The 27,985-nt window shown below is 46.8% G+C and overlaps 1 protein-coding gene across 3 annotated transcripts in view; it reads left to right on the plus strand.

Moving 5' to 3' along the window:
* HOMER1 (homer scaffold protein 1) overlaps nucleotides 1-27,985 on the plus strand; it is a 966,005-nt gene that overhangs the window by 814,416 nt on the left and 123,604 nt on the right. For all 3 annotated transcript variants that reach the window (XM_085632251.1, XM_085632250.1, XM_085632249.1), the window contains exon 7: nucleotides 13,322-13,432. In XM_085632251.1, coding sequence (XP_085488377.1) covers nucleotides 13,322-13,432 — 111 coding nt within the window. The remainder of the gene's footprint in view (nucleotides 1-13,321; nucleotides 13,433-27,985) is intronic.

The raw sequence follows: 27,985 nt of genomic DNA on the forward strand, positions 1-27,985 counted from the left end.
TTATCATCTTAGGGGAGTGCAGGTACAATGGCGACCGGATACCTTCCGTTATCTGGGTATCCTGATATATCGTCAGCCAGCGGATCTTGTGGAGGGCAACTTGGGCAGAGCCGTATCCGCAGTCAGGGCTCAGATGAGGTTCTGGGGTACGCTTCCCCTCTCGGTCACGGGCCGAATAGCCTTAGTTAAAATGGTGATTTTACCCCGTCTCCTGTACTATTTCGCCAATCTGCCCGTCTATGTTCCGGCGTCTTTCTTTGCGGGTTTGGCGTGGTCCCTCCGGGACGTCCTATGGGGTGCTACGCATCACAGAGTCGCGTTGCGCAAGCTGTACCTTCCCACTGACCAGGGGGGACTTGCAATGCCGTGTTTTGAACATTACTACCTGGCTGTGCAGCTATAGTGGATAGCCTGCTGGCTGGCAAACAGAGGCCGTGAGGATACCGCGACTGCGGCACCCCTCCTTTCACTGGCTAACATCATTAAGCTCTTCCACCCGACCGCAAAGGTATCGAGGCCTGTACCTCTTCTATTAGTGGTAGCCTACAAATGCTAACGCCGGTGTCTCCATCTTACCCAGACCCGGACTCCCTATGCCCCGGCCATACCGCTCGAAGGCTCTCCTAGTGGGCAGGGGGTGCTCAGTGCTTCGGAACTAGAGGACTGGAGCGCGGCAGACATACACACCTTGGGGGACCTCTATCGGGACGGGACCCTTCTTTCGTTTGCCGCCCTGGCGGAGAAGACGGGGTTAGCTCCCGGCCACTTTCTTCGTCATCGGTCTTTGGTGGCGACGCTCACGGGCTGTTGGGGAGACCTCAGGGAGGAGCCAGAGCAACATCTCACGGTACAATACCTCCATGTCATGGGGCGGGGGAGACATCTGGTTAAATGGTTCGCGGCGTCCTTACGCACACATACGGCGCTTAGTTTGGCACCGCTGCGTGGTAAGTGGGAGGCGGATCTGGCTCGGCCCGTGACTGACACGGACTGGGACAGGGTGCTGCAGGGCCTGACGAGAATCCCCAGGAACATGCGCTTCCGCCAAATACAATTCTTCATCTTACACAGAGCATATCTCACGCCCGCCTCTATTAATAGATACTTTCACCGCACGGATGCATGCTGCCCCCGCTGTGTGGAGCTAGACGTTGGCCTAATCCATATGCTGTGGAGCAGTCCCGTACTGAGCACATACTGGCAGGCAGTGCAGGAAGCGGTCTGCGAGTGCACAGGTCGCGATATCCCATTTGAGTGGCCAGTCTACCTATTACACCTTTTCCGCAGAACTCCTTCCACAAAGGTTACTTCTAGGTTCATTGACTTGGGGTTTGTGGTGGCGAAACGGCTTCTTACCAAACGTTGGAAGACGGCTGCTCCACCACACACGCGGGCATGGCGCGGTTCCTTTTTGGTTTTGGCTAAGGCGGAGGGCACGGCCCTCTGGAAGGAGGAAACGCTAGGCCTCAGGAAGACGCCCATTTCAGCCCAGTGGGAGGCGCTTTTGCAGACCATGATGCGCTCAGGGAGGATACCGCAGAGGCCTGTCAGGTGCGCGATGAGGACGCCATCCCGGGGGGTATGGAGTTGGTTTGTCCAGCAGAGTGCCATGGCATACGATAGCGAGGGCATAGTCAGGTTGGCGGGGCACAAGAGCAAGCGCGACACAGTCTGTGCAGTGACCCGTGTGGGAGGTATGGGGCTGCGGGGGACGACCTACGGGACATTGGGTGAGCAATACTTGGACAATGGCCGGACTTTGCTGCTGTTGTTGCTGTCGTTGTTCTGGTGGGGCGTTAGCTGTTTGGCCCCTGTTATTTTAAGATTTGCTATCTGTTTATGGAGAAACCCTAGGAGAGAATGGGTGAAGTTTTAAGACTCTCGCTTTGGGGTCGCCCCTCATGTGGTAGGATCTCAAAAAACGGCTCTATAGGTGGTGCCACTGTTGAGAGGGCTTTCATTGTGGCAGGAGACCAGGAGGTACACCCATTCCCCACAGTCCATTGTATGCCCGTCCGAGTACATAGCCATGATATAAATGTTGCTGTAAATTATTCTGTTTCATAATGTGATGTTCACCTTCTCAAAACCTCAATAAACAGATTTATAAATAAAAATGGTGGCTCTGCTGGGGATGGTGTATCTCAGGGCTGGCTGCTGATTGGCTGTGGTTTGGACCATATTATGAGGATAAGTGGTTACACAAGGATTTACTCTATATGGTTTTCAGGCAGTTTTTTCTTTTACTGCTATGGTTATTCTTTTACCGTGAGACTCCCACTATGACGACGGGGAAGATACAAGCATGTGAATCTATGAAAGATAATACTGGAGAACCATAGTGTACAGGTAAGTAACTAGTTGTTTTTTTTCCATTCAAAACTCAGCCTTTTTTGTAGTGTGTAGCTGTGGATTTTGGGCCTTAGCTCAGCTGGCACGTAGGAAAATCTAGCAAATCTGCACATTTTTTCAAACTAGACACCTGGGGGAATCCAGAAGGGGTGACTTGCGTGGCTTTCACCAGGTTTGTTTTACTGAGAATCCCTTGCAAACCTCAAAGTCTGACAAAAAATGTACATTTTCCTCACGTTTTTGTGATTGAAAGTTCTGGAATCTGCGGGGAGCCACAAACTCCCTTCAACCCAGCATTCCCCCAAGTCTCCTGATGTAAGTGGTACCTCACTTGTGTGCATAGGCCTAGTGCCTATAACAGGAAATGGCCCATAACACAACATGGAGACATTACATTTTTCCACTGAAAGCTGACTTCTTTTTTGCAAAAGGGCAGCTGTGGATTTTGGGCTCTAGCTCAGCTGGCACCTAGGGAAACCTAGATAACCTGCACATTTTTTTTAAACTAGATACCTGGGGGAATCCAGGCTAGGGTGACTTGCATGGCTGTCACCAAATGTATTTTACCCAGAAGCCCTTGCACATGTCAAACTTTGGTTAAAAAAAAATAAAAGCACTCACACATTTTCCTCACATTTTTGTGATGGAAAGTTCTGGAATCTGAAGGGAGCCACAAATATCGGACTATCCTGAATTCCCACATGTCCCCCGATAATAACGATGCTCCACTTGTGTGGGTGGGCCAAGAGACGACCATACAAAAGGCACTTAAACACTACATTGATAGATTAGCTGTGGTGTTTGGGGCTATGCTGTGGTGCCACCCATGCAAAACTACAAACCAGAGATATTTTTTTTAATTGGACAATCGGGGGATTCCAGGGTGTTGTGGTTTGTGTGGATCCCACGAGGTTTCTTACCCACAATGCCCTGCACACCTCAAACTTTGCCTGAAATTATGCATTTTCCTTAAATTTCTGTGATGAAAAATTCCTGAATCTGTACAAATCTACAACATTTCTACCACCTTGTGTTAGCCTCCTTGTGCCAATAAAAATGCTGCACCACTTGTGTGGCTGGGCCTAGTGTTCGCGACAGGAACCGATTAAATCAAGGTCAATGGGAGCCCTTGCGAGGGGACTGCCATTGACCTTGGTTTGATCTGTTCCTGTCTTGGGCACTAAGGCTAACTGCATAAGTGGATCAGCATTTTTATTGGCACAAGTGGGGCAATACTGGGTGGATGACATTTTGTGCATTCCTGCATATTACCAGAAGTTTCCATCACAGAAATGTAAGTAAAATGAGGTTTGCAGGGCATTGTGTAAGAAAACCTTGTGGTATCCACGCAAGGCACACAACTCAAGAATCTCCTGGTTGTCTACCTTTAAAAATATCTGTGGTTGATAGGTTTCCATGGCTGGGGACTTTTAGGGCCTTATGTGTCAAGGTCTCTTGGCTCACATACACAAGTGATTTACCATTTTTATTGGGAGGCTTGGGGAAAATGCTGTGGGGTAGGAAATGTGTGGCTTCCCGCAGAGTCCAAAAGTTTTCCTCACAGAAATGTCTAGTTTTCTGGTAGGGTTTTCCAGGTAGGCTACCCAAGTCCAAAAAGTACAGCTATTCACCATTGCATTGCAAGTGAGAAGATATTGGGAGCTAGCACACTCCCCTGCCCCATATGTGAAAACAACACCCAAAAGAATCAAATTGGCTATCACTTGCCATTAAGATGGGATGCTTTAGTCCACAGGGAAACTGAAAGACTGAGTCAAGGGATGATTGTGAGGCCTGATGTTAGGATGGGCCAGACCTATCCTACCCCATTATTTCATCAAAATATATGTATTCCTGCCATACAATGGGCTTTCTGCAAATTAGAGACACACCTCCTGTCGGCCCCTGGAGGGGATATCCCTTTTGCGGTGGGGATGTGGCCAATATCAGAGTGCAGCACCTGCAGCTCTTTCTTTTGCCCAAAAGGCAATATCCCTAGTGCCAGGTGGACTACTTTTGGACAACCTGCCCAATTGGGACAAGCCTCTTAACTGTCCCCTGGGGGGGCAGAAAGACACTGTAGTTGTAGTCTAGTGGGCCTCACCACCAACACTAATGTTACATTAATGCAGTTCCTAGTGTCTAGTGGGCTTTCGGCCCCAGGTGGGGGGGAATTGTGGGGAATCGCCCCATCCACTGCAGAGGGGCAGAAACGATGCCTGCTTTGTTTTTGAGAAAGACTGTCTGCATTAAGGATTGGGGTGGGGGCATAGCCTTGACCACTGGTATTTAAAAAAAGCGCCCTGGTGAATATTAGGCTTTCTGCTCCTCACCGCCTAGAGGCAGATGTATTCACCCCCATGTGCTCCCCGGCGGGGGTGGGGGAAGAAAGACTGTCTACTCTGGTTTGGTGGCATGGCCATGCCCATAGTGGGTATGGTTCTCTTAAAAAAGAAATTTCTTGGTGTCTTGTGGGCTTTCTACCTCCCCTGGGGAAGGAGGGGAGAGGGTAGATTGGGGGTAATCACCCTCATCCGCCACCTCAGGGGGGGGGCAGTAAAACTGTCTGCTCTGTGTTCGGGCTGGGGGCATGGCCATGCAATTGTGGGCAGCCCCCACCCCAATATATTTCTTTAAAAAAAAAAAAAAAAAAAAGCTTCTCTGAAATCTAGTGGGCTTTCTCCCCTCTCCTGGGGCAGATCAGGGGTAATTACAGCTTCTGCCCCTCCCCAGGGGGCAGAAAAACTGATGCTCAATTTAGTTGGGGTGGGGAATGCCTTTGGTGGAAAGTCCCCACCCTTATGTTTTTGAAGAAAAAATCTTTACCTGGTGTCTGGTGGGCTTTATGCCCACTGGAGGGGGGCAGATCGCAGGTAATTACCCCCAGCTACCCACCAGGGAGATGGGCAGATATACTGACATATTCCAGTGTGTTGGGAGAGCACAGGTCCTTGCCTAAGGGGGCGCCCCCCTCCATCCCCGGTGCCTTGTGGATAGATCCCTGCTTGGGGATTACTCTCCTGTGGTGATCCCCAAGCAAGGATTTACTGGTCAAAGGTAGTATTGGAAAAGGGAGATTCTCCCCCTTTCCAATGATCCCTCCCCCAAAGCAATCAGTAAAAGAAGATTATGTTTTCAAAAACTGTTCATTGCCAACCTTTTTCTCATCCGACTGAAAAAAACACACTTCTGGTATAGAGTAGTTTTCACTCAAACTCACTACAAGATTTGCTAACCGCCATCCAATTTTTATGCATCAGGTGAAATTGTAAGCAAAAGGAAGATTTCTCAAAGAAACCACAATACTTTCTAATAAACTCCTAGGCCATGGTTATCCCAAACAACTTGTGAAACATTCACCAAAATGAGCCTTGTACTGCCCCGAAGAGACTCTACTTACTCACTCAAAAAAAGAGACAACTGAGAGAACAGAGTGTCTCCACATTCTCACTGGTTTCCAATATCTTTGCCAAAGGATTAAAAACCTTGGAAAGTGCTTGCAGCTCGGGCCCTTCCATTTGAGTCTCCAATATTTGTCTACAAAAAAAAAGGAAAACATTTCAAACATCATCTGGTTTGTGCTGCCATTCCTACTATGAAACCCATGTTGACCCTCAAAGACCATTGGGGCATTCCCCCTGCTATGGCCATACACTTACAAACATTATTCAATTGCAGGACCGTTATTGTTATTTATTCCATAACTTGCCCATGCTCTTTACTTTACTTTATATTGGTCAGACTAAGCAAAAAAGTGAAAATCTGAATTTGTCAACATCAGAGTAAGATCACATGCAAGGTCCTCACTGCCCCACTGGTTGCTCACTTTATTGATACCTATCACTTTTAAAATGATCTGAAATGGTTAGTGATTCACACAATAGCCATACCAGGAAGAGGAGGAAATCATGAACAACTCTTGAACCAAGAGGAGCTGAAATGGATACACAAATTGGGCACAATTAATTCTGGACTCAATTGTCAAAAAGACTGGATATAATTTTTCTTTTTTTTGCAGATTTCTATAGGGGGAACGTGACCTGAAGGTATTGGAGCGCTTTACATGAGCACCGGTTACGTTACACAAGGACACATTCATTTTTTTGGTAGGCACAGGGAGATTAAGTGATTTGCCCATAATCACAGGATGTGGACGCGACCCCGAGGCTCAAACCTTGGTTTTCCAGCTCCAAAGTTGGACATCTAGCCATCAGACCACATCCTTTCGCCATTAATCAATGATCTAGAGACTCATGCTCACAGACGTTTTGCTGCATAACATACCCCGCAGTTTCTTTACTGTGACCGGATTGTATTTTTAAACAAAAAAAAATGAGCTGTAGCCTGCATATATTTCTTGTGGTTGGGATCTTGTACTTATGTACATATCTTTCTATGTTTTACTGGGTATGCAGATAACAAATTTAGGTCTTAGGGCCATATGTATCATTCCAAATTGCGATCGCGAACGCCGAAATTCGCAGAATTTCGGCGTTTGCGATCACAATTTGGCTCAGTGGTATGTATTAAAGAAAAACTGCCTTGCAAAATAATGAATCGCAAAATGTGCGATTCCTTATTTTGCGATTGCATTTAAGGAATCACAAATTGCTATTCCTTAAATGCAATGTAAGAAGCACAGAAAAAGTGCAATTTGGCCTTAAGGAATCGCAAATTACCACCAACTTCAAGTTGGTGGTAATTTGCGATTTCTCTGAAAAATTCACTTTTTTGCATTTTTCAAAGTGCCATGTGGCGCACATACATGCCCATAGGGCATGCATGTGTGCCACATGTGCACACATGCACATTTCAGGGGTGCAACAGGGTGATACATATGGCCCCATATTCTTTAATATACCCTTGGTGCTGTTCCTATTTACTTCTCTTCTAATCTGGGCCTGCTATTTTGTCTCTCCATATCTTTCATTCTTTTCCGTTCCATGTATACCTCCAATATGGCTGCTAAATTGACCCTTGCTGAGTTCCTGGCTCTTTCCAAGATGGCTGCCATCCTCTACTACCGGTTATAGTCCTTACTCTAATTTCTTGCCTTTCTCACTCTTGCATCATGGTCGCTTCCATTTCATAGTTGGTGTCATCGAACATTGGTCCTGCTTTGGCTAAAGGAACTTCATTACTCCAGTTCCTGCAGCCTGTCTGAGTCCGCCCTGGCCTCTACCTTCCTCATGGTGATTCCACACATAGGCACTCACAACAGTCCCATGTGATTAGCCCTGGACTACTGCCACTCATTTTGGAATTTAAAGTAGTATTTTTGTGTGTATAATTCCTGCAGCTTTTTTGTAGTACCTTGTCCCCTGCAATTCCCTTATTGTTATTACTACCAATCACAGGCTATCCTGACAAATTCTTTCAGCCTGGATGTCTGCTTGGGAGTTATTACGCTTCTCAGGTCAGCTCACCTACTTTCCCTGTTTTCTGAACGTGGAAAGCATTTTGAATTCTTTTGTTTTAATTCAATTTCAGTTCACAGTGCCTGGTCTCCGGCTCATGATAGTTGATAGTGGTGATGATGATCCTGATATTTGTTGAGGATCAAAACGCTGTTGAATCAGTCAACAGCATTTTGAATACATGACATGTTCTTGTTATTTTGGCACACAAGATGAGCACATTTATCACATACACGTGCCACTAATGAAGGAGCACTGAGGATATTCTGCACTGGCACACAATGCGCAGTTTTTGTAACTTTTATTTTTTAATTCATTAACATTGTCATTTGACTATGCATAATTTCTGAATATGCCTTCAACTAGGCACATCTGTTCATTGTTCTAACAATTGCCTAGGTCCCTGGTGATTACTAAGTTTCCCTTGTATTAAAAAAACTACCAACGTCTTTAGAGGTGGACAACTTAGACAGGGATATGAAATGGCCCATCATAGTCCAATGGTCCACAACCACTAGAATTATTGTGAAAACATGACATTTGGGAAAGTGTACAATACAATCCATTGACACTGTATGTCAAGGTCTGAGTGTAAGAGATAAAGGCATCAGTAAACCCATTGGTTTAGTGTGATCTCTTAATTTGGGCACAGATTGAACATGTTTGTACATAACTGCCAAAGTCGTAACCATTTCAGGATGTCGAGCCGTCTTTGAATCATGAAACCAATTAACTGAACTGATGGTAAAACTGATGGTAAATATACAGCTTTCCTTAAAATAACATTTCATCTCTTTCTTGTCTATTATTTTGTTTCTTTCACCAGATCTTTTCATCTACGGATTGACTTTCTGTATGCAATATTGTCAGAAATTAATCCACATTAGTTAAGGTCATGGAATGAACATGACCACAAACGTCTTACGGACAAAATTAATGGTGGATCCTTAACTCTTTTGACCTGCCAGTTGATCTTGTCATAATAGAGCATTCTTAAGACTTTATCTGTAATTTATCATAAAATCAGTCCTACAATATCAAGATTCATCCAAGTTCACCAAGTGCTGTGCCTGATGTTAATAGGTTTCTGTGATCAGTATACCTTATACTGAAACGTATTTGTGCACCTGGTCCCAAATCGATCCTATGATCAGGACCTCTCTCAGAGGTAAAACATTTCCTATAAAAAAAATAACTAAATTCCTCATAACAACAGGTTCGACAGATGCTCGGTAGCCATACCAGATGAAGTTGGACCAAGAGAGGAGACTGTCTCTACCATCTTTCTAACTGGAGCTGTGAGGCCGATAGTGTGAAATACATGGATTAAAATGCATAGGGCCATCGGGACCAATTGCAGAGGATATTATGTGAAGCATAATATACAGCATAAAATACCCCTACCACGCTTCTGTGAGACTATTGCACTTGGAAACAAGACTCTCCGGAGGGAACTTCTGGTTAGATGCTTATAACTAGTCATCCCTACCGAGATCTATACTCTAACTCCATTATAACTCTCTACAGCTTTCACATCTTATTCAGTACACTCTGTATGTGCTGTTGTCAACTGCAAGATTCAATAATTGTTTACCATACTGATGTATCAAACTCGTCGTGCCCTGTGCCTACTAGCAGTACTTTGTAGCACTATACAAAAATATAGTATAGCGGACCGACCTGCTGGTGATGCTAAGTGTTTGGTTTGCCATTTGCTGCTACACTTGCTAGTTTTGCTTGTTTCTCCGCATTTTAATAGCCCAATTTTATTTTAACTTGGGTGGTCTTAGATATATTTTGTTTTAAACTTATTCTAACAGTCTTGTGTTTTTAATCTGTAACCCTGCACTTTACCTGCTACTTTGCACGATACCTCCGGTCCTCCCCGGTCCGCCGCGTCGTCAGCCGATTGTTGCGGAGGGAGGGCCACAGTTTTGACACACTTCTGGTGCATCATTTCCGCCCGGTCAGCGCTCTAGGCTCCAGCAGCACCTATTTAAGGGCGAGCTGGAGCGCACGCGCAGCGGACGCGTGCCGATGGCGCGCCTAAGGCAAGCCCGTCTGCGAACGTCCGCGCCTGGACCGGGCCTAGGGCCAGGACCCCTGGCCCAATTATCAAATTGCAACCTATAAAATATTATTCAAGGGAGAGCCTCCTTTTGCTCGGTCAGCCCAGGGGCAAGAACTGCCATCAATTTACGTGTGAAGAGCTGCTTAGAATAGAAAATCCTCTTTGCCTAGAATGCTCCAAGAAAATTCATAAGAACTGCTGGAAGAAGCAAAGATCCGACAGAAATCTGACCAAGGTTAATAAAATGAAAACAGAACTTAATCTAGCGCTCATCAATGCCAGGTCATTGATTAAGCATGAGTACGAGATTTCGGATTTTATCATTGATAATAAGTTGGATGTCTTGTATGTTACGGAAACTTGCGGTGAGGAAACATCCGACCCTGATTTTAATATTGCGGTGCCGTGTGGGTATACATTTTTCAGGCTCGATAGAACTATAAAAAAAAAGGCGGTGGCCTTGCAATAATCCATAGAAGTGAATTTATATCTCACTGTTCAATACTTCCCTCTTCAGATTCCGAGACCCTTTTCTTTAAAATTAGTGCATCTGAACAGGAAACTCTTAGAGGATTATTAATCTATCGCCCACCTGGCTCTAAAATTAATTTTTTAAATAACCTGTCTTCTTTGTTAGAGCTGGGTATTCAATCCAAATGTTTCACCATGCTGCGTGATTTGAACTTTCACTTGGAAACACTAGCTGATAAAGAAACTCAGTAACTTCTTTATCACATCGGATGTAGGACTCCAACAGCTAGTCCAAGGCTCCACGCATTAAGCAGGACACACCTTGGATGGTGTGTTCACTAACAATCCAGCCATCTCTATTACATCCATTCTTCCCCTTACGTGGTCCGACCACCATGCTGTCTTATTTCATTGTGACTTGCCCAGTTCCAAGGCTACCAATACGGCTAGCACCAAGCTCACTAAGAGAGCTTGGCACAATATTGACTTAGGCGTATTGGAAAGCCAGCTAGTACAAATCATTCCTGTTTCAGAGTTGGAAGTAGAGGGATCAGCTAGAAGTTATACTTTCGGGCTAGAATCGAATTTTGCTAAACTAGCTCCTGTTACGGTGGCTAATAAAAATAGAAAAACTCCCATCTGGTCCATGGTTCCCCGAAGCTCTAAGACTAGATAAACAAGCCTGCAGGAGGCAAGAGAGAACTTAGAGGAAAAACTATGATGCAGTTGAAAAAGAGCAGTATAAGCTTATGCTAGCTAACTATAAGAAAAAAATAATTACTGAGAAGAGCCAATATTATACGCTGAAAATAGAGATGGCGGGCAATTCAAGTAAGGAACTTTTTACGGTCATAAACAATCTGATAACTGTTAAAAAGGATGATACTTTCAATTGCACTCAAGATTTCTGTAACACACTGGCCCAGGCATTTAATCAGAGGATGGTCAATTTGCCTCACATACTCCTAACATCACTGGCACAGAACAGGAAGTTAAGACCACAACGGCTTTTTTAAATTTTACTTCCACTTCCCCAGTTCAAATTGCTACCCTTCTCTCAAGGACCAAATCTGGCTCTCCGGATGATCCCTGCCCTCCAAGGATACTCCATAATATTATCCATAGTATTAGTCCCCAGCTATATAGCATATTTAATCAGATGCTCTCACAAGGAATTTTTGCCAACACTGTGGAAACAGGCCTGTATACTACCGCTATTAAAAAAGCCCAACCTTGATATAACTATAACTATAGACCGATTGCAAGACTCCCGTTGCCTTCAAAAATTCTGGAGAAAATAGTAAATATGGAACTTTTCACTTACATTTTAGATAACAACGTTTTAGACCACAGTCAGTTTGGTTTCAGGTCATGTCCCAGCACTGAGACAGCCTTGATTAAGACCACGGAGGAAATTTGCACCGCATTAGATGGCGGTGGGTCAGCAGCTCTTATCCTCCTTGACCTGACCGCGGCATTTGATTCTGTGGGCCACACCTTACTGATAGAATGGCTGAAAACTATTGGTTTGAGAGGAAAGGCCCTGTCGCTTTTAACATCCTTTTTAGCAGATAGATGGCAGACAGTGCAATTAGGCGAATTTAAATCTAAACCTTTTATTCTGCCTTGTGGGGTTCCACAGGGCTCTTTGTTGAGCCCTACGCTTGTTAATATTTATGTATACGAAGTAGCACCTTTGATCAGAAGTTTTGATCTTATTCCGACCTTGTATGCCGACGACACCCAATTGGTTATTTCAACCATAGACAAGGATGTCAACCACTCCATCAAACTGCATGATTGCTTGGTCTCCTTGAGCAATTGGATGAGTAGGCATTGCTTGAAGCTTAACTCGAGCAAAACCGAGGTGATGCTATTTGGAAAGCTTTCTCCCTATGGTCACCAGTTTGGTGGCCAAGTACACTGGGCCCCCTTCCTACACAGGTAGTAAAAGCTAAAATTTGGGGGATCATAATAGATGAGAAGCTTAATTTTAAATCGCAGGTTTCTAAGGTGGTGTCTTCTGCTTTTTTTACCATTAGAACCGTGCTTAAAATTCTTCTGTTTATTCCGAAAAAGACTAGAAAAACTGTTTTAACCTCCCTGGTTTTAGCAAAGTTGGACTACTGTAATGCCTTATATACTAACTTACAGTCCAATCAACTTAGAAGATTACAATCTGTACAGAATGCTGCTGCCAGATTGGTGCTAGATGTCCCTAAACATCAGTCCATTAGGGCTGTGATACAAGATCTGCATTTGCTGCAAGTAGGCCAGCATGTGAAATTCAAGGCGCTTTGTATTGCACATAAGGCACTTTACAGAGAAGGCCCACGATTTTTATGGCACTCTTTCAGTTGGTATACCCCCAGCAGATTATTACGCTCAGCCAATGCTTTCCTTATGCCCACCTCCAGAGTCAAGACGGTGAACTGGGGGGGAGGAGTTTCAGACATTACACCATCAGGTTATAAAACTCTCTTCCGCTTGCTCTTAGGAAGATATCATCTTTGCTTGAATTTAGGAAAAACCTCAAAACATGGCTTTTCAAAAACTAGTTTCCCTTTCACAGGATGCGGACTGCAAGTGCCTAGACACCTAAGGGTATTAGTGCGCTATAAAAATTGTTATAAAATAGCATACTTAACTAAATAAATCAGTTGAGTTTTTGTATGGCAGAGTGTCGTTGTCTCTGGAAGGTACATGAAGGTACATGAAGCTATCGATAGTAACTTATGGTACCTTGAATTCAGTTCTTGTTGTAAACTGCTGATTTTCTCTCTTCGAAGGATTATCTCAACCAGTTGCATGATAAGTCTGATAGCACACCAGTACAGAGGAGAGTTCTTTAGACTAGATTGAATACTTTGTTCTCCTACTAGCAATTGGCAGAAAATATGCAATGACATGATTATATTGTTGAAAGCTAAAATGTCATTTCATGTATCTGTTTGGCTTCTCACTGTTTTCCAGTACAACATTAATGGTTAACGTATTTTTATTTCTTCAGGTGACTGAGTTAGAGTGTGTAAGTAGCCAAGCAAATGCAGTGCATACACACAAAACGGAACTGAACCAAACGATACAGGAACTAGAGTCTACATTGAGAAAGAAAGAAGAGGTAAGTGCACATCCATGTTTAAAGCAAGTCACATGTCTTGTTACTCTGCTATAGGCTATGCAGAGGAGCGCCTTCCAAATCTAGCAGTTCCCACCAGGCATTGGTATGGATTGCTAGATACTGGTGGGTATTGACAGAATTAAAAATGCAAGCATCTTGCATCCTGGAAGCACAGATGTCTTTTAATTCTCAGGGACACATTATCGCTGCATTGTAAAGATTTACTGTTTTATGCCTTTCTACCTTCTTCCCAATCTCAAGAGTTATCGCAAATGTGAGATTCTTTCGTGGGTGGCCCTTAGGACATTCCTAAGTTTCCCTTGATGACCAAACCCCTTTTGGTTCTGTGACCTATCTTAACCCTCATTGCAAGGTGGCCGTTTGAATAATATTGAATAGCACCTGAGAGCCCTGGGCACATGAAAACTGTGCCTTTTTAAAGTGCAATACACAAGATCGCTGCAGAAACAGAATCATAATAACGTATTGATTAATGTTAAATTATCTAAAAAAAAGTACAAGATACGATACCTCCGTATTCAGACTAATGGGATGGCTTTCATCAGGTAAAGTGGTAACCAGAAAAAAAGGTAATAATTTGTAATCCCAGTTCTCTATCATGGGTATTCTGTTGGATTTCATAAACCGGTGAATATTTGTGTGCATATGCAGGAATCTTGGAACACATTTTTAAAAGTACAGGGTGCAAATTGAGCAGAAAGCCTGACTATACGAGGAAAGATTTTCTGTCTTTTTAACCATTATCCATTTACACAGTCTGAATGAAAAACATTTAACTGAGAAAACTGTTTTTAACTGTTTAGCTACACTGTGCAAAATTGAGAAGCTGTCCATGCCACTTTAAGAACTCTGGAAGTAGTTCGTTTTTGTGACTTGGATTGAGAAAGTACCTACGGAAATCCGTTTTCAGGACTAAGACTTGGTCCAGGTGGAAGTAAGATTGACATTTTTTTAAATTCATAATAAATATCGATGTTGGAGAACTTAGATCACAGGTCAGTACATTTCTACAGAGATGCTTTAATAATTAAGTTACATAATCTATCATTTAGAACCCCTTCCAACATTGTGAATGTGAAGGTAAAAAGGCAGCCTGACAGGTATACATTAAGTGTAGTGGAAAATAATTCTTGCCCCTTTAAGAATTTAGGAGGCACCCCTTTCCACAATGCATTTTACTTCATATGCCGCTAGAACACGTTTTTTTCTCCAGCTAGGTTCAGCAGAATCTCTGGACACTTGTGAGGTTTCCCTTCTCTGTAAAAATCTTTATTTTTTTGTCAGGAAATCATTTTTTACCAATTTCCCTCAACATCTTTTTTATCTCTAATGTTAAGGAAACTGTTTTGTTCGTGGCATGTGATGTTGTAGATATACATACTCTGTATACTCCTGCCATCTAGAGTTGGGCTCAAACGTTTGCAAGTTGTTTTTCTATGAACAAAACAGGCTTGCCACATCTGCCACTTGAGAAAATTCCTCAGGTATCAACAGGAAAGAAGGTAGGCTCACCAAAAGATGCAGCTGCACGCCTCGGATGACACCCTGACACTTTAGAGAAGAGACCTGGCTGGATGCAAAAGAACGTAAAGAAGCTTGACCTTCTGGAGTTTCACCCCACTAGCCATCACCCAGTCCAGAGCCTGTGTTTTCCTCCGACTCAGACCAGGTAGAAGACAAACAAATGTCCCTCCTGCCTCAACAGCCTATGGCACTTGAACAAAGACGTCCACAAGAGTCATAAGAATGGTGGGCACCTACACACCAAGCCTCCAAGGAGGCATCAAGCAGATGCAGAGCGTCACTCCGAGGGCCTTTGCCACCTTCGATCCGTATTGTACAAAATCTTTGGAGGCCATAACACTCAGTGCTCTGGGCATCGATCCCTCCTTGATCGTTCAGCCCCAAGATTATTCACAAACCTTGAGGACTTACAAAGATACCCTCGGCGCTGCCACTGAGGCCAACCTTGATTCCTATGCCTCCGTAGACTCTGAGGCCGCTACTGGCATCAAAATCAGCATCAGCACCAAGGATTTAGTCGACAGCAGACTCTAGTGCTTAATTTGAGCCGGTGGTTGCCAGTAGGGGCTACCGGCACGCATCTTTTGGGACCTGCACATATTTTTCCTCACCAGACATTTCCCAACAGCAAAGGATGGAAAAACACACAAACTGGAAAAAATGAGGAGAGAAAGGCATGAAACCATCACAAAGTGAGAAAGCAGGAACCTACAAGAGTGAGATAAAGGGTTAGACAGTGTCTGGCAGTGAATTAAAGGGCCATGAGGTAGATTCTGGGCCTTGGTATTCGGCACACTGACATTTAATAGCGCCAACTACAGGCTTCTAAGCAGCACTTTGGGCACTGACATTAATTTGTTTTACAAATCAATCCTGGTGGACTCCAAAACCTCTTAGCAGCTAATCCTACAGAGACTTCAAGAGACGCTGGATGCACGATAAAGTGACTGTTCATCCACGCTCAGACAGAAAAAAAGCTCATCTAAGCTCCTTTCAAAAACAACTTCGGAGACATTGCCTTGGAAGAGGAAATTGATATTTAAGGAGCAGCTGGCTTTGGAGCCCCCTCCATTTCCTAAGACTGAGAGACACAAAGACAGGGGGCACCATCTACTCTCTCCTATGTTCCTCCTCCTCTCCCACCACTACCACCACACCTCCTACCACCCTCTTGCCTCATGAATTAGCACTCACCGAAGGGATCTCCTTACTCCTCTAATGGCGAGGATATCCCCTACCACCCAGTGACCACAGATGAAGCTTGGGGCAACTACAATGTCGATCCCCCAGGGAGGTCCAAACCTGAACTATTACCCTGTTAGTGCAACTCCCCCAAACTGTACAGCGGCATACTGTGAGGTGATCCAACTGCTGGCCACGTTCCTCGTGGAGAAAATGCACATCCTCCACGAGGAGAACAGTTTCCTTGAGGAAACGCTCTCTAAATCGGAGAGAACCTTCAAGTTCCTCTGTGTTCAGAGGCATGCTCAAATCAGCCGCTTACAAACCTGACCTTGGCAGGCTCCTTCAAGGTAACAACATGGACAGTGAAAAAGCACAAACCTTCTCCCTTCAACCCAGCCTTCATCAAGGGCCATGTTCCACCAGACTCCATGGTCGTCCACACAACATTAAAGTGAGGGTCTGCTCAGGCTATGGGCAACACTTCCCCGCCTGATAAGGGGAGCAAGGATGTTGCTAGTAAAAAGGTAGCTGAATGGGCTTCTACCCACTGGAGGATAGCCAACTAATTTGGTCTCCTTTCCCTCTATGAGAGTGTGATGAGATGCAGGAGATAGTTAAGCATCTCCCAGAAGAGTTCAAAAAGAGGGAGGAGGAAATAGTTACTAAGAGAAAGAGTATTTCCAATGCCACTATCCTCTGTGTTCTTGATGCGGCTGACACTGTGTCTAAAGGGGGTTAGCACTAGTGTCCTCATTAAACGCCATTGATGCAGCGCGGCTATTAAAAACCCATTTCCTTATGACATCAACCCAGAAAACCCCTACACCTATTTATTCATATATTCCTACGTCGGTGGGGCCCATGACACAGAATACACAAATTTACTCCGTTTTCTGGATTAATGATAAGAAGACGAGCTGCAGGACGAACGGAGTACCTTATTAAAATGACCGAATGTACATTATACACATTATATACATTAATCTTATAAACTGTCGGTTTTAAACATCAAGGTACTCCGCTATTCGGTCGATGGACCAACTAGTAGAATCAGTTGATGGTGATTAAGTCCAGCTCAATCACGATTAAAACCTTTAACACTTATTGATCATGTTTAATTTAAGAATCACAGACTCAATCGTAGAGTTAGCATATGTTTTTATCTGAATTAATTGAATGAAAGTTAATAAGTAAAGTTTTATTAGGCAAATACATTTAACTTTATCTGTAAGCATTTAAGTAAAATTTAAATAGAAACGGAAAATACTCATTACCCTTGGCCGTAAGGCGATGAAGAGAAGGGTTCACCAGAAAGAAGAATGAACCGCAGATCACAGGATAGATCTCCCAATACTGACTGACTGTCTCTCTAACCTCCTCGGACGCAATCTCCTCCCGGGGCAACTCCCGCGACGGTCTCGTTCCTACTCCCCATCAAAGTTTGAAGTCCAAAATGACAGAGTCTCTCGTTGCATCACGATAGAAAAATAAAGAAATATCGAATCGAATCTGATCGAACCAAAAGTCAGGACTCAGGACCTCAGCAGCTCAGGACCCAAGACCTTTTTATAATGTAAGCGCAGACTCATTTATACCTTTTCCTCTAACTCGCTACACTCAAAATTAAAATCTTTAGGGGCTGAATTCATTCTAATTGGTCCATTGGAGGGGTGGTGATGGTCACCTCATCGCCCTCCTTGTTCGAACCGGTTTTCAAACAATAAATGAATACAGTAGTTCTCGAGACGATGGTCTTCCTCTGTAGCTCAGTTCTCCCATCCGTTCCCCTGCATACATGCTGAACTCTTGGCACCACTCTCGTTTCAGGTCAGGGTGGCCTTGACATCTCTCACTCCGGCCATAGGCCGCATACACGTGACTGGAGCATTCACTCTACTCATGCGCGGGGCCATCTTTTTTTGCGCACGCAATCCCATCCCTCTCCGGCAGCCATTTTCAGGCATGGCCTACCAGGCCCGAACGAAACTAATATAAGAACAAATACAACAGAAATTAGACATAGAAAATAAGCCTTTCTGTTTACCACCCGCAATTCTAATAAACCGTGTTAGATATTACCTAGCAAAAGCGACATTTAAAGCCATTTTACTTACCATCTGCATTCTTTGCCACAGTATAATTTTACTACACAACAAAATCTATGTAATTTTACTCTATTTATTACGTAAACCACAAGACCTATGTTATTTAATCCACACTTGTAAATAAATTAGATTTTGCAAAGCCAGTTAGGTTTCCCACATGTAGTGTCTAATAAAGGTGCATTTTGTTGATTAGTACATGCGTTCAAACAATTAGTATCATTAAAGTTATGAGGTCATTAATTGCAAAGGGGTCCAAAAAATATTTTGTTTCCCCTGCTCCATCAATTCCCCCCTTTGGTGATTTTTAATATCACCACTAAAACTTATCTTTATCAAATTTATCAGGAATCATGTTTCTTGTCCATTTGCATTTGTTATTTCAGACAATTGTATTCTTTTCATTTTGTTTCTTAGACTTGTTATACAGGTTCTCGTTAAATTCTTCTAATTCAATCTCCCATTTCTCGCTCTCTTTCCTTATTTTTCTCATTTTCTCTTTTTACTTTGTTTTGTCTTTTTCTCCTTTTAACACACACATGCTAATCTTCCTGGTAGGTCGCTCCCCACCCCGCTGCAGCTCCGCCGTCACCCCCGCTGTCTCTGCTGCCGCCGGTGTTTCGAGGCCCTCTACCACCCGCAGGCTTCCACCTGCGCCTCATCCCTGGTGGCCTTTGGTGGCCTAAGGTTCGTTCCGCTGCGCCTGTTGCCGCGTTGCCTGTCCTCCCACTCCTTCCTCTGTGCCCCCCTGCCCCCCGCTCGCCGCTTGCTTCTGTGCCCCCTTTTTTCTCTGTACCACTGACAGTGCCCCTCTGATTTTGTGTTCTGTTACTGCGTGCCCGTGATTTTGTGCTATGTATTTGCGTGCCTCTGATTTTGTGCTCTGTATTTGCATGCCCCTCTGATTTTGCTGCCTTTGTAAACTTCTGTGCCCCCTCCTCAAATCTGTGCCCCGCGCCGGTCTCCTGGCCGTTCTCGTCGCCGCCGCTGCGGCCCCGCCCCCTCCGCACCCATTCGTCCCCTGTCCCTCGCCTCCCAGCTGCTCCTCCCTCCCCATATATGGCGGCTGCTGCGCGGTGAGGAGAGCGACCCTTGACCTTCCTGGTAGGTCGCTCACCCCCCCGCTGCAGCTCCGCCGTCACCCCCGCTGTCTCTGCTGCCGCCGGTGATTCGAGGCCCTCCACCACCCGCAGGCTTCCACCTGCGCCTCATCCCTGGTGGCCAGTGGTGGCCTAAGGTTCGTTCCGCTGCGCCTGTTGCCGCGTTGCCTGTCTGCCCACTCCTTCCTCTGTGCCCCCCTCTCGCCGCTTGCTTTTGTGTTCTGTTACTGCGTGCCCCTGATTTTGTGCTATGTATTTGCGTGCCTCTGATTTTGTGCTCTGTATTTGCGTGCCCCTCTGATTTTGCTGCCTTCGTAAACTTCTGTGCCCCCTCCTCGAGTCCGTGCCCTGCACCGGTCTCCTCGCCGGTCTCGTCCCTGCCGCTGCCTCCCCTGCGGCCCGCCCCCTCCGCACCCATTCGATCCCCCGTCCCTCGCCTCCCAGCTGCTCCTCCATCGCCATATAAGGCAGGCCCGTTTGCGCCCGTCCGTGCCTGGACCGCGCTCAGCGCCAGAACCCCTTGCCCCCGCCTCTACTACAACGCCAACACCCTCGTCGCTCTCAACCCAGGAAGTACCCACACCTGCTGCAAGGCCGCCCCGAGGCGCACCCACGGCCCCTTCACCTGCCGGAACTGCAGCTTCTCCTGCCTCGAAAGCGCCAAGACGCCTGCCGCGACGGAACCCAACCAGCTTAGATGCATCCTGATCAACACCCGCTCCGCACACAAACACGCCGTCGAACTCTGGGACCTACTCGACACCACATCACCGGACATCGCCTTCCTGACCGAGACCTGGATGAACGAAACCTCCTCGCCAGACATCGCCATAGCCATCCCAGACGGGTACAAGATCACCCGCAGAGACCGCACCAACCGGGCCGGAGGAGGAATCGCCATCGTCCACAAAAACACCATCAAGGTCTCAACAAACACCAACAACACCCTCCGCACCGCCGAACACATGCACTTCCAGATCCACACGGACCCCAAGACCACCCCAAGAGGCACCCTCGTCTACAGACCGCCAGGACCCAGAGCACAATTCTGCGACTCCATCGCCGACCTCATCAGCACGCACGCACTGGCTTCCACCGACTACATCCTCCTCGGAGACCTGAACTATCACCTGGAGAACAACAACGGAGTAACTCCTCCACTCTGATCGACAATCTCGCCAACCTCGGACTGAAACAACTCGTCACGACGCCGACCCACATCGCTGGCCACACACTAGACACCATCTTCTCCTCAAGCCCCCACGTCACCTTCAGCCACGCCTCCGAACTCACCTGGACAGACCACGACTGCATCTACTTCTCCTTCCGGAAACCCCTCACACACCACCGCACACTACAGACCTCCGCCGCTACTGGGGCAAAGTCTCCCAAGAACAACTACAGACAAGCCTCACACTCAATCCTCTGACGAAACCCACCAACCCCAATGAAGGTGCACTCGCCCTCGAACGCTGGATGAACGACTGCGCCAACACCGTCGCCCCGCTGAAAAACCCCACCAGCAGAGACACCAGCAGAAGAGTCAGCTGGTTCACCCCGGAACTCCTCGACTCAAAACGCACCTGCCGTAAACTGGAAAACATATGGCACAGCGACAAGATGCCAGACAGCCGCACTGCCCACAAAGACGCCATCCGCAACCACCACCACCTCATCAGGACCACCAAAAGGACCTCCTTCACAGACCGCCTTGACAACAACGCACACAACAGCAAGGAGCTCTTCACCATCGTGAAGGAACTCTCCAACCCCAGCTCCAGCGCCAATGACATCCCACCATCGCAAGCCCTGTGCGACTCCCTCGCCACCTTCTTTCACCAGAAAATCACGGACATCCACAACAGCTTCAGACCCCGGACGACCCCTACCGACCACACCGCACCGAACCCACCGCACCCCACCGCCCACGACACCCTGACAACCTGGGCCAACGTGAGCATCGATGACACACTCAAGACCATGGGAACCATCCACTCCGGATCCCCGTCCGACCCTCTCCCGCACCACATCTTCAACAAAGCCAGCAATTCCATCGCACCCCACCTGCACAAAATCATCAACCTCTCCTTCGAGAGCACGCAGAGATCAACGCCCTACTGAAGAAACCCAAGGCGGATCCGAGCAACCTCAAGAACTTCCGACCCATCTCCCTGCTTCCGTTCCCAGCAAAGGTCATCGAGAAGATAGTAAACACCCAGCTAACCCGTCACCTCGAAAACAACAACATCCTGGACCCCTCCCAATCAGGATTCCGCAGCAACCACAGCAACCGCAGCAACCACAGCACCGAGACCGCCCTCATCGCCGCCACAGACGACATCAGGATCCTGCTAGACAACGGCGAGACGGCGGCCCTCATCCTCCTGGACCTCTCCGCCGCCTTCGACACCGTCTGCCACTGCACACTACGCACGCGCCTCCACGATGCAGGGATCCGAGGCCCTGGACTGGACCATCTCCTTCCTCTCTGGCAGAACTCAGAGTCTGCCTCCCCCCGATCCGATGCCTCCGAGATCATCTGCGGCGTCACTTAAGGATCTTCCCTCAGCCCGACGCTGTTCAACGTCTACATGGCACCACTAGCACGCATCGCCCGACAGCATGACCTCAACATAATCTCCTACGCCGACGACACCTAGCTGATCCTCTCCCTCACCAAGGACCCCCTCACCGCCAAATCCAACCTCCACCAGGGAATGAAGGCCGTCACAGACTGGATGGAGGATAGACGCCTGGAACTGAACACAGACAAGACGGAAGTCCTCGTCCTCGGGTCCAACCCCTCCGCTTGGGACGACTCTTGGTAGCCCACGTCACTGGGGTCCCCCCCGGCCCCCACCGACCACGCACGCAACCTGGGAGACATCCTCGACTCGAAACTCTCCATGACCAAACAAGTCAACGCAGTCTCCTCCACCTGTTTCAACACCCTCCGCATGCTCCGCAAGATCTACAAATGGATCCCGACAAACACGAGGAAAACAGTCACCCAGGCCCTAGTCAGCAACAGACTCGACTACGGAAACGCCCTCTACGCCGGAGCCTCGTCCAAGCTCATCAACAGACTACAGAGAATCCAGAACGCCTCTGCACGCCTGATCCTCGACGTCCCACGCCACGACCACATCACCCCCCACCTGAGGAACCTGCAATGGCTCCCCGTCGACAAAAGAATCTCCTTCAAGCTCCTGATCCACGCACACAAGGCACTCCACAAAACCGGCCCAGCCTATCTCAACAGTCGACTCTCCTTCTACGTACCCAACCAGAAACTCCGCTCCGCTGACCACGCCCTGGCCACGGTCCCACTCATCCGGAGAACTACTTCCGGAGGCAGATCCTTCTCCCATCGTGCCGCCAAGACCTGAAACACCCTCCCCCTCTACCTGCGACAAACCGAAGACCTGCTGACCTTCAGGAGACAACTCAGGACCTGGCTCTTCGACCAATAGCAGCAGCTCCCCCCCCCCCCCCCCCCCCCCCCCAGCGCCTTGAAACCCTCACGGGTATGTAGTGCGCTTTACAAATTATATGATTGATTGATTGATTGATCTCAACATTAATGTCATCAATATTAATAATGTCACTGGAATTAGTATTTTCCCAATTAGGGAACTCCCTACTTCAGTGAGCCATTTCTTTATTGAGGAAAAACTCTTACCAAGTTTCTCCCAAGCACCTTCAACCTCCAGTGGGGCTATTTCTTTATGCAATTCAGTAATGTTCTTTATATATTTTTGTATATTCTAATTTTAATCTGGAATGTAAGTGCAACAATGTTGTACTTTCAGCATTCCACAGACTCCACCCTCTTTTGCCAAATGAATATCAAGGGCAAGTCGATTTTGCATCACCATAGCTCTCATGGCAACCATCTCGGTATTTACCATCAAGAACCCTCCAGCAGTATTCGTTGACAAACGATCTACTATTGTAGATAATTTCTGAATTTTGTATGCACTCGAAGATACACCCACTGCTGGTATCAATGCTCCAAAAATGTCACCTATTATTTCTGAGAAGCTTTCCCTCCTTTTACGTGTTAATGGTTTACCTATCTCATGAATTCCCTTACTTCCCTTTTCCACATGAAATATCTTTGGAACGACCAGGCCTAGATAACATGTTCCATACCAATGGTCCGGTAACCAATAATAAGCTTTGTTTTCCGCAAATATAATAGATCCCTGGAAATACTGGATCTTTTCCTCCTTCGAATCCCCATCCTCCTATAATTTTGTATGTATCTCGGCACTCACTAGAACCCACAAAATAGTTATCATACATGGTGTTATCTCTGCTAATATACAATTTTCCTTGTTGTGGCCAATCTAAACCCATTGCTGCATTGGTTTCACCTTTATTGCAACTTCCTTCCTCAAAAACCTAAGGTGGCGGTTTCATCTTTTCTCCTGTTGATTGTCTTTGAAACTTAACCCTTCTGTCTTCTACCATGTCTAAAAAGACCTTTTCTTCTTTCCTCAATCTACAAGTAAGATTGTGTCTAAATGCGTAATCTAATGTTAATTATTTTGTTTCTAGGAAAAATTCTCCAAAAATCTTAGCAAGTTTCACCTTATTTAGTTCAGGGACTACGGAAACTTTAGCAAAAACAGCATCTGTGTCACTATAATAATATTCTAATAAGCTTGCTAGAACACTACAAGTTATTCCATACATCAAAGGAAGTGATGATATGTTACACCTTCTGACACAGATGTGGGTAACTGCATGCAGACATAACAATCCCTGACGTCCATTGTCTCTACATATTCATACAAACGTTTTGTGAGAACATTCTTGGAAAAATCAGTTATTGACTTATCTCTATGACGTTCAGTGCTATCTATCAGTGTTGCGGTGTCCTTTATGTTAGATGTCTTGTCACTATTCGTATCATTGTTGATTTTGGATGTACTTTCTTCAGCTAATCTAAGTGGAATAATTATTGCTAAAATAAACCAAATAAGCATCAGCAACCCTGTACAATAGAAACACATCTTACACCATCTACGGAGGAACTCACATCTAGATCTTCTACTCTTAGTGTCTACCATTGTGAACTATAATCTAAAATATGTACAGGAAAAATGTATCTTTCCACACTCCCAGAATGACCTTTGCGGCTTTCCCCTTTCTTTATTGACCAGAGTCAAATGCTTTTAGCGTACGTTTTAGTCCTTTAAAAAATTCTTTTGACTTTATCAGTTCATGTGTCTTTTCTGGTTTCTTTGGTCTCCTCAAGAAGTGCACAGTTCACTCTCACCCACTTGTTTACAGTCCTCGTTTGGTTTTTCGTGACTGCTATCCACCTCTTCAATGTAAGGCAGTGTTATGTATGTCATTTCAGGCGATTTGTATTTCAAATTAGGTCTTTTCACAATTTTAGGTCTCTGCAATTGTCCTTTGTTCAATTTTATTTGTTTTCTCTGGCTTGTTATTTCATTCACTTGTTCGTCTTTATTTTTGTTCTTATTTATTAATTTATATCTCAGTCTTTTATTTTCTTCTGGCCAATTGTCTCCTTTCCTTGGCCTTTTTAGTTCGTTCTCCTTTTCCCCACTTTCCACTTTCCAAGCTCTCTTTCTCAGTCCTCGTCTTTGATTTATCTCTTCTTCACTTTCCTCGGATTCTGTTTCAGATCTCACTTCACCTTCTTTAACTTTGAATTTTATGATCTCCGATCCTTGGTCTGAATCTAGATTTTCTTCTGTTGTTTCAATTATTTCTGAAGGGATTTCCCCCAAACTTGTACTTGGTTATTCACTATCACTGTGAATTATTTCTGTCTCTCCTGTTTGGTATCTATTATATGTCTTTCAAATTCTTCTACTTGTCTTTCACTAGATTCAGATAGTTCTGTTACAGATGGCGAACTGGTATCCGATATTTCCAGATGTCGACTTACCGGTGCAAGACCACTGACTTATTGTCAGTGAAATTGCTCTCCCCCCCTCGCAGCTCCACCATCAAGTGAGACCCTGCACTGTCGAGTTCTGGTGTTCGAGGCCCTCCTCCACCTGCAGGTTTTACCTGCGCCTTATCCCTGGTGGTCCAGTGGACCTCGGTCTCCTTTCTCTCGCTCTGCTCTTTCTCTCTGTTTTATCTCGTTTTTTTTTTTACTGATTTCAATCTCACCCTTTCACTCCCCCTCTGTGTCTCTCCTCTGTTTTCACTCGTTTTTTACTGATTTCAATCTCCCCCTTTCACTCCCCCTCTGTGTCTCTCTTCCGTTTTCACTTGTTTTTTACTGATTTCAATCTCCCCCTTTCACTCCCCCTCTGTGTCTCTCTTCCGTTTTCACTAGTTTTTCACTGATTTAATCTTTCCCTATCACTCTCCTTCTGTCCCCCACTTTTCTTGCACCTTTCACTGCCTCATTTCCACGCTTTCTTCTCTTTTGCCTTTTCTGCCCGTTTTTCCCTGCCGCTGCTGCCCCCGCGGCCCCCCCCCCCCCTGCACGACCAACGCGACAGGCCCAATCCAGCTCCCTTCCCCGCCTCCCAGCTGTCCAGCCCTCCCCAACCCCTACTTAATGGCGGCCGCTGCGCATCTGCACAGCGGACGCGGGCAGTGGCCGTGCCGAAGGCGCATCAAAGGCAAACCAGTCTGCGCCCATCCGCAACCCGACCGCGAACAGTGCCAGGAACCCTGGACCTCCTCAACGCCAACGCTACGACCCAGCGGCACTCCACGCTCTCAACCCAGGACGCAACAACAACTGCAAGCTAGCATCACCAGCCGACACCCACGGACCCTTCAGCTGTCACCGCTGCCGGCACACCTGCAGCACCGCCAAGACCCCGGACCTGGCGCAACCCGCCCACATGACCACAACCCAACCGAAGCCCCTGCAATGCATCCTCCTCAACGTCCGATCCCTCCAAAAACATGCCCCCAAAATCTGGGACCTCCACGGCAGCACCACCCCGGATGTAGCGTTCTTCGTCGAAACATGGACCAACATCATCTCGGGACTGGACATCGCCATCGCCATTCCCCAAGGATACAAGATCTCCAGGAAGGACCGCCCCACCCGCCCGGGAGGAGGAATCGCCATTGTCCACAAATCCAACCACTGCCTGAGCACACTCCCTGACGAGCCCACAGACCTGATGGAACACCTTCACTTCAAGATACTGGCCAGCCCTACCACCACCCTCCGAGGAACCCTCATCTACCGACCCCCTGGACCCCGCGTACTTTTTGCCAACTCCATCACAGACATCATCTCCCTGCATGCCATCGCGTCCACCAACTACACCCTACTGGGAGACCTCAACTTCCACCTCGACAACCAACTGGACCCCAGCACCACATCCCTCCTGGACAACCTCCACAACATTGGACTCCGCCAGCTCGTGACCGAACCCACGCACTCAGCAGGACACACCCTCGATCCCCTCTTCACAACAGGTAACTCCATCCCCTTCAGCCACACCACCGAACTCCCATGGACTGACCATCGATGCGTCCACTTCACCCTCAGAAGGCCCACCATCCACAGACACCTGCACCTGCTCCCACGTAGAAACTGGACCAGAATCACCGACGACCAGCTAACCTCTTCACTCAGCAACTCCACACCAACCATCGCGGAAAACGACAACCCCAACACCGGAGCCCGAACCCTGTACAGATGGATCTCCGACAGCGCCAACATCATAGCCCCCCTCAAGAAAAACAACAACCCATGCCAAGAAAGCCAGATGGTTTACCACCGAACTTCGAGAGTCCTGATGAGCTTATCGCCACCTCGAAAAGACCTGGAGGAACACCAAATCCACTGAAGCCTACAACTTCAGAGCCGCCATCAACGCCCACCACCAACTCATCAGAAAAACGAGGAAAAAAGCGATTGAAGACAGAATCTCCACTCACGCACACAACAGCAAAGAACTCTTCAACATCATAAAGGAGTTCGCCCAACCCACCAGCGAGTCCACCGACATCCCTCCCTCACAAGACCTCTGCGGCAAACTCAGCACCTTTTCCCACCACAAAATCAAGAGCATCTGTGACACCTTCGACGAAGACAACCAACACACCTAACCCTCACCAACCACCCCTGACACCCTGAAGCCAGCGATCTACAACTGGACAGCCCTCACCACCGAAGACACACTGAAGACGATGAAGTCAATCCACTCCGGGGCCCCCACGGACCCCTGCCCCCACCACATTTTCAACAGAGCCGCCGACACCATCGCACCCATGCTCTGCCACACCATCATCCGCCATGTTCCCGGACGACTGGAAACACGCCGAGGTCAACCCCCTCCTAAAGAAACCCTTGGCGGACCCTACCAACCTCAAAAACTACAGACCCATCTCCCTGCTACCGTTCCCAGCGAAAGTCATCGAGAAAGCCATCAACAGCCAACTCGCCACATTCATCGAAGAGCACAACATCCTCGACTCCTCCCAATCCGGCTTCAGAAAAAAACACAGTACGGAAACCGACCTCCTCGCTGCAACAGACGACATACACATCCTACTGGACAAAGGAGAAACAGCAGCCCTCATCCTCCTCGACCACACAGCGGCGTTCGACACAGTCTCTCACCGCACCCTAATACGCAGACTCCACGAGGCAGGGA

The sequence above is a fragment of the Triturus cristatus genome, chromosome 2_1 (assembly GCF_964204655.1).
Source record: "Triturus cristatus chromosome 2_1, aTriCri1.1, whole genome shotgun sequence".
In the NCBI taxonomy this organism is placed as follows: domain Eukaryota; kingdom Metazoa; phylum Chordata; class Amphibia; order Caudata; family Salamandridae; genus Triturus; species Triturus cristatus.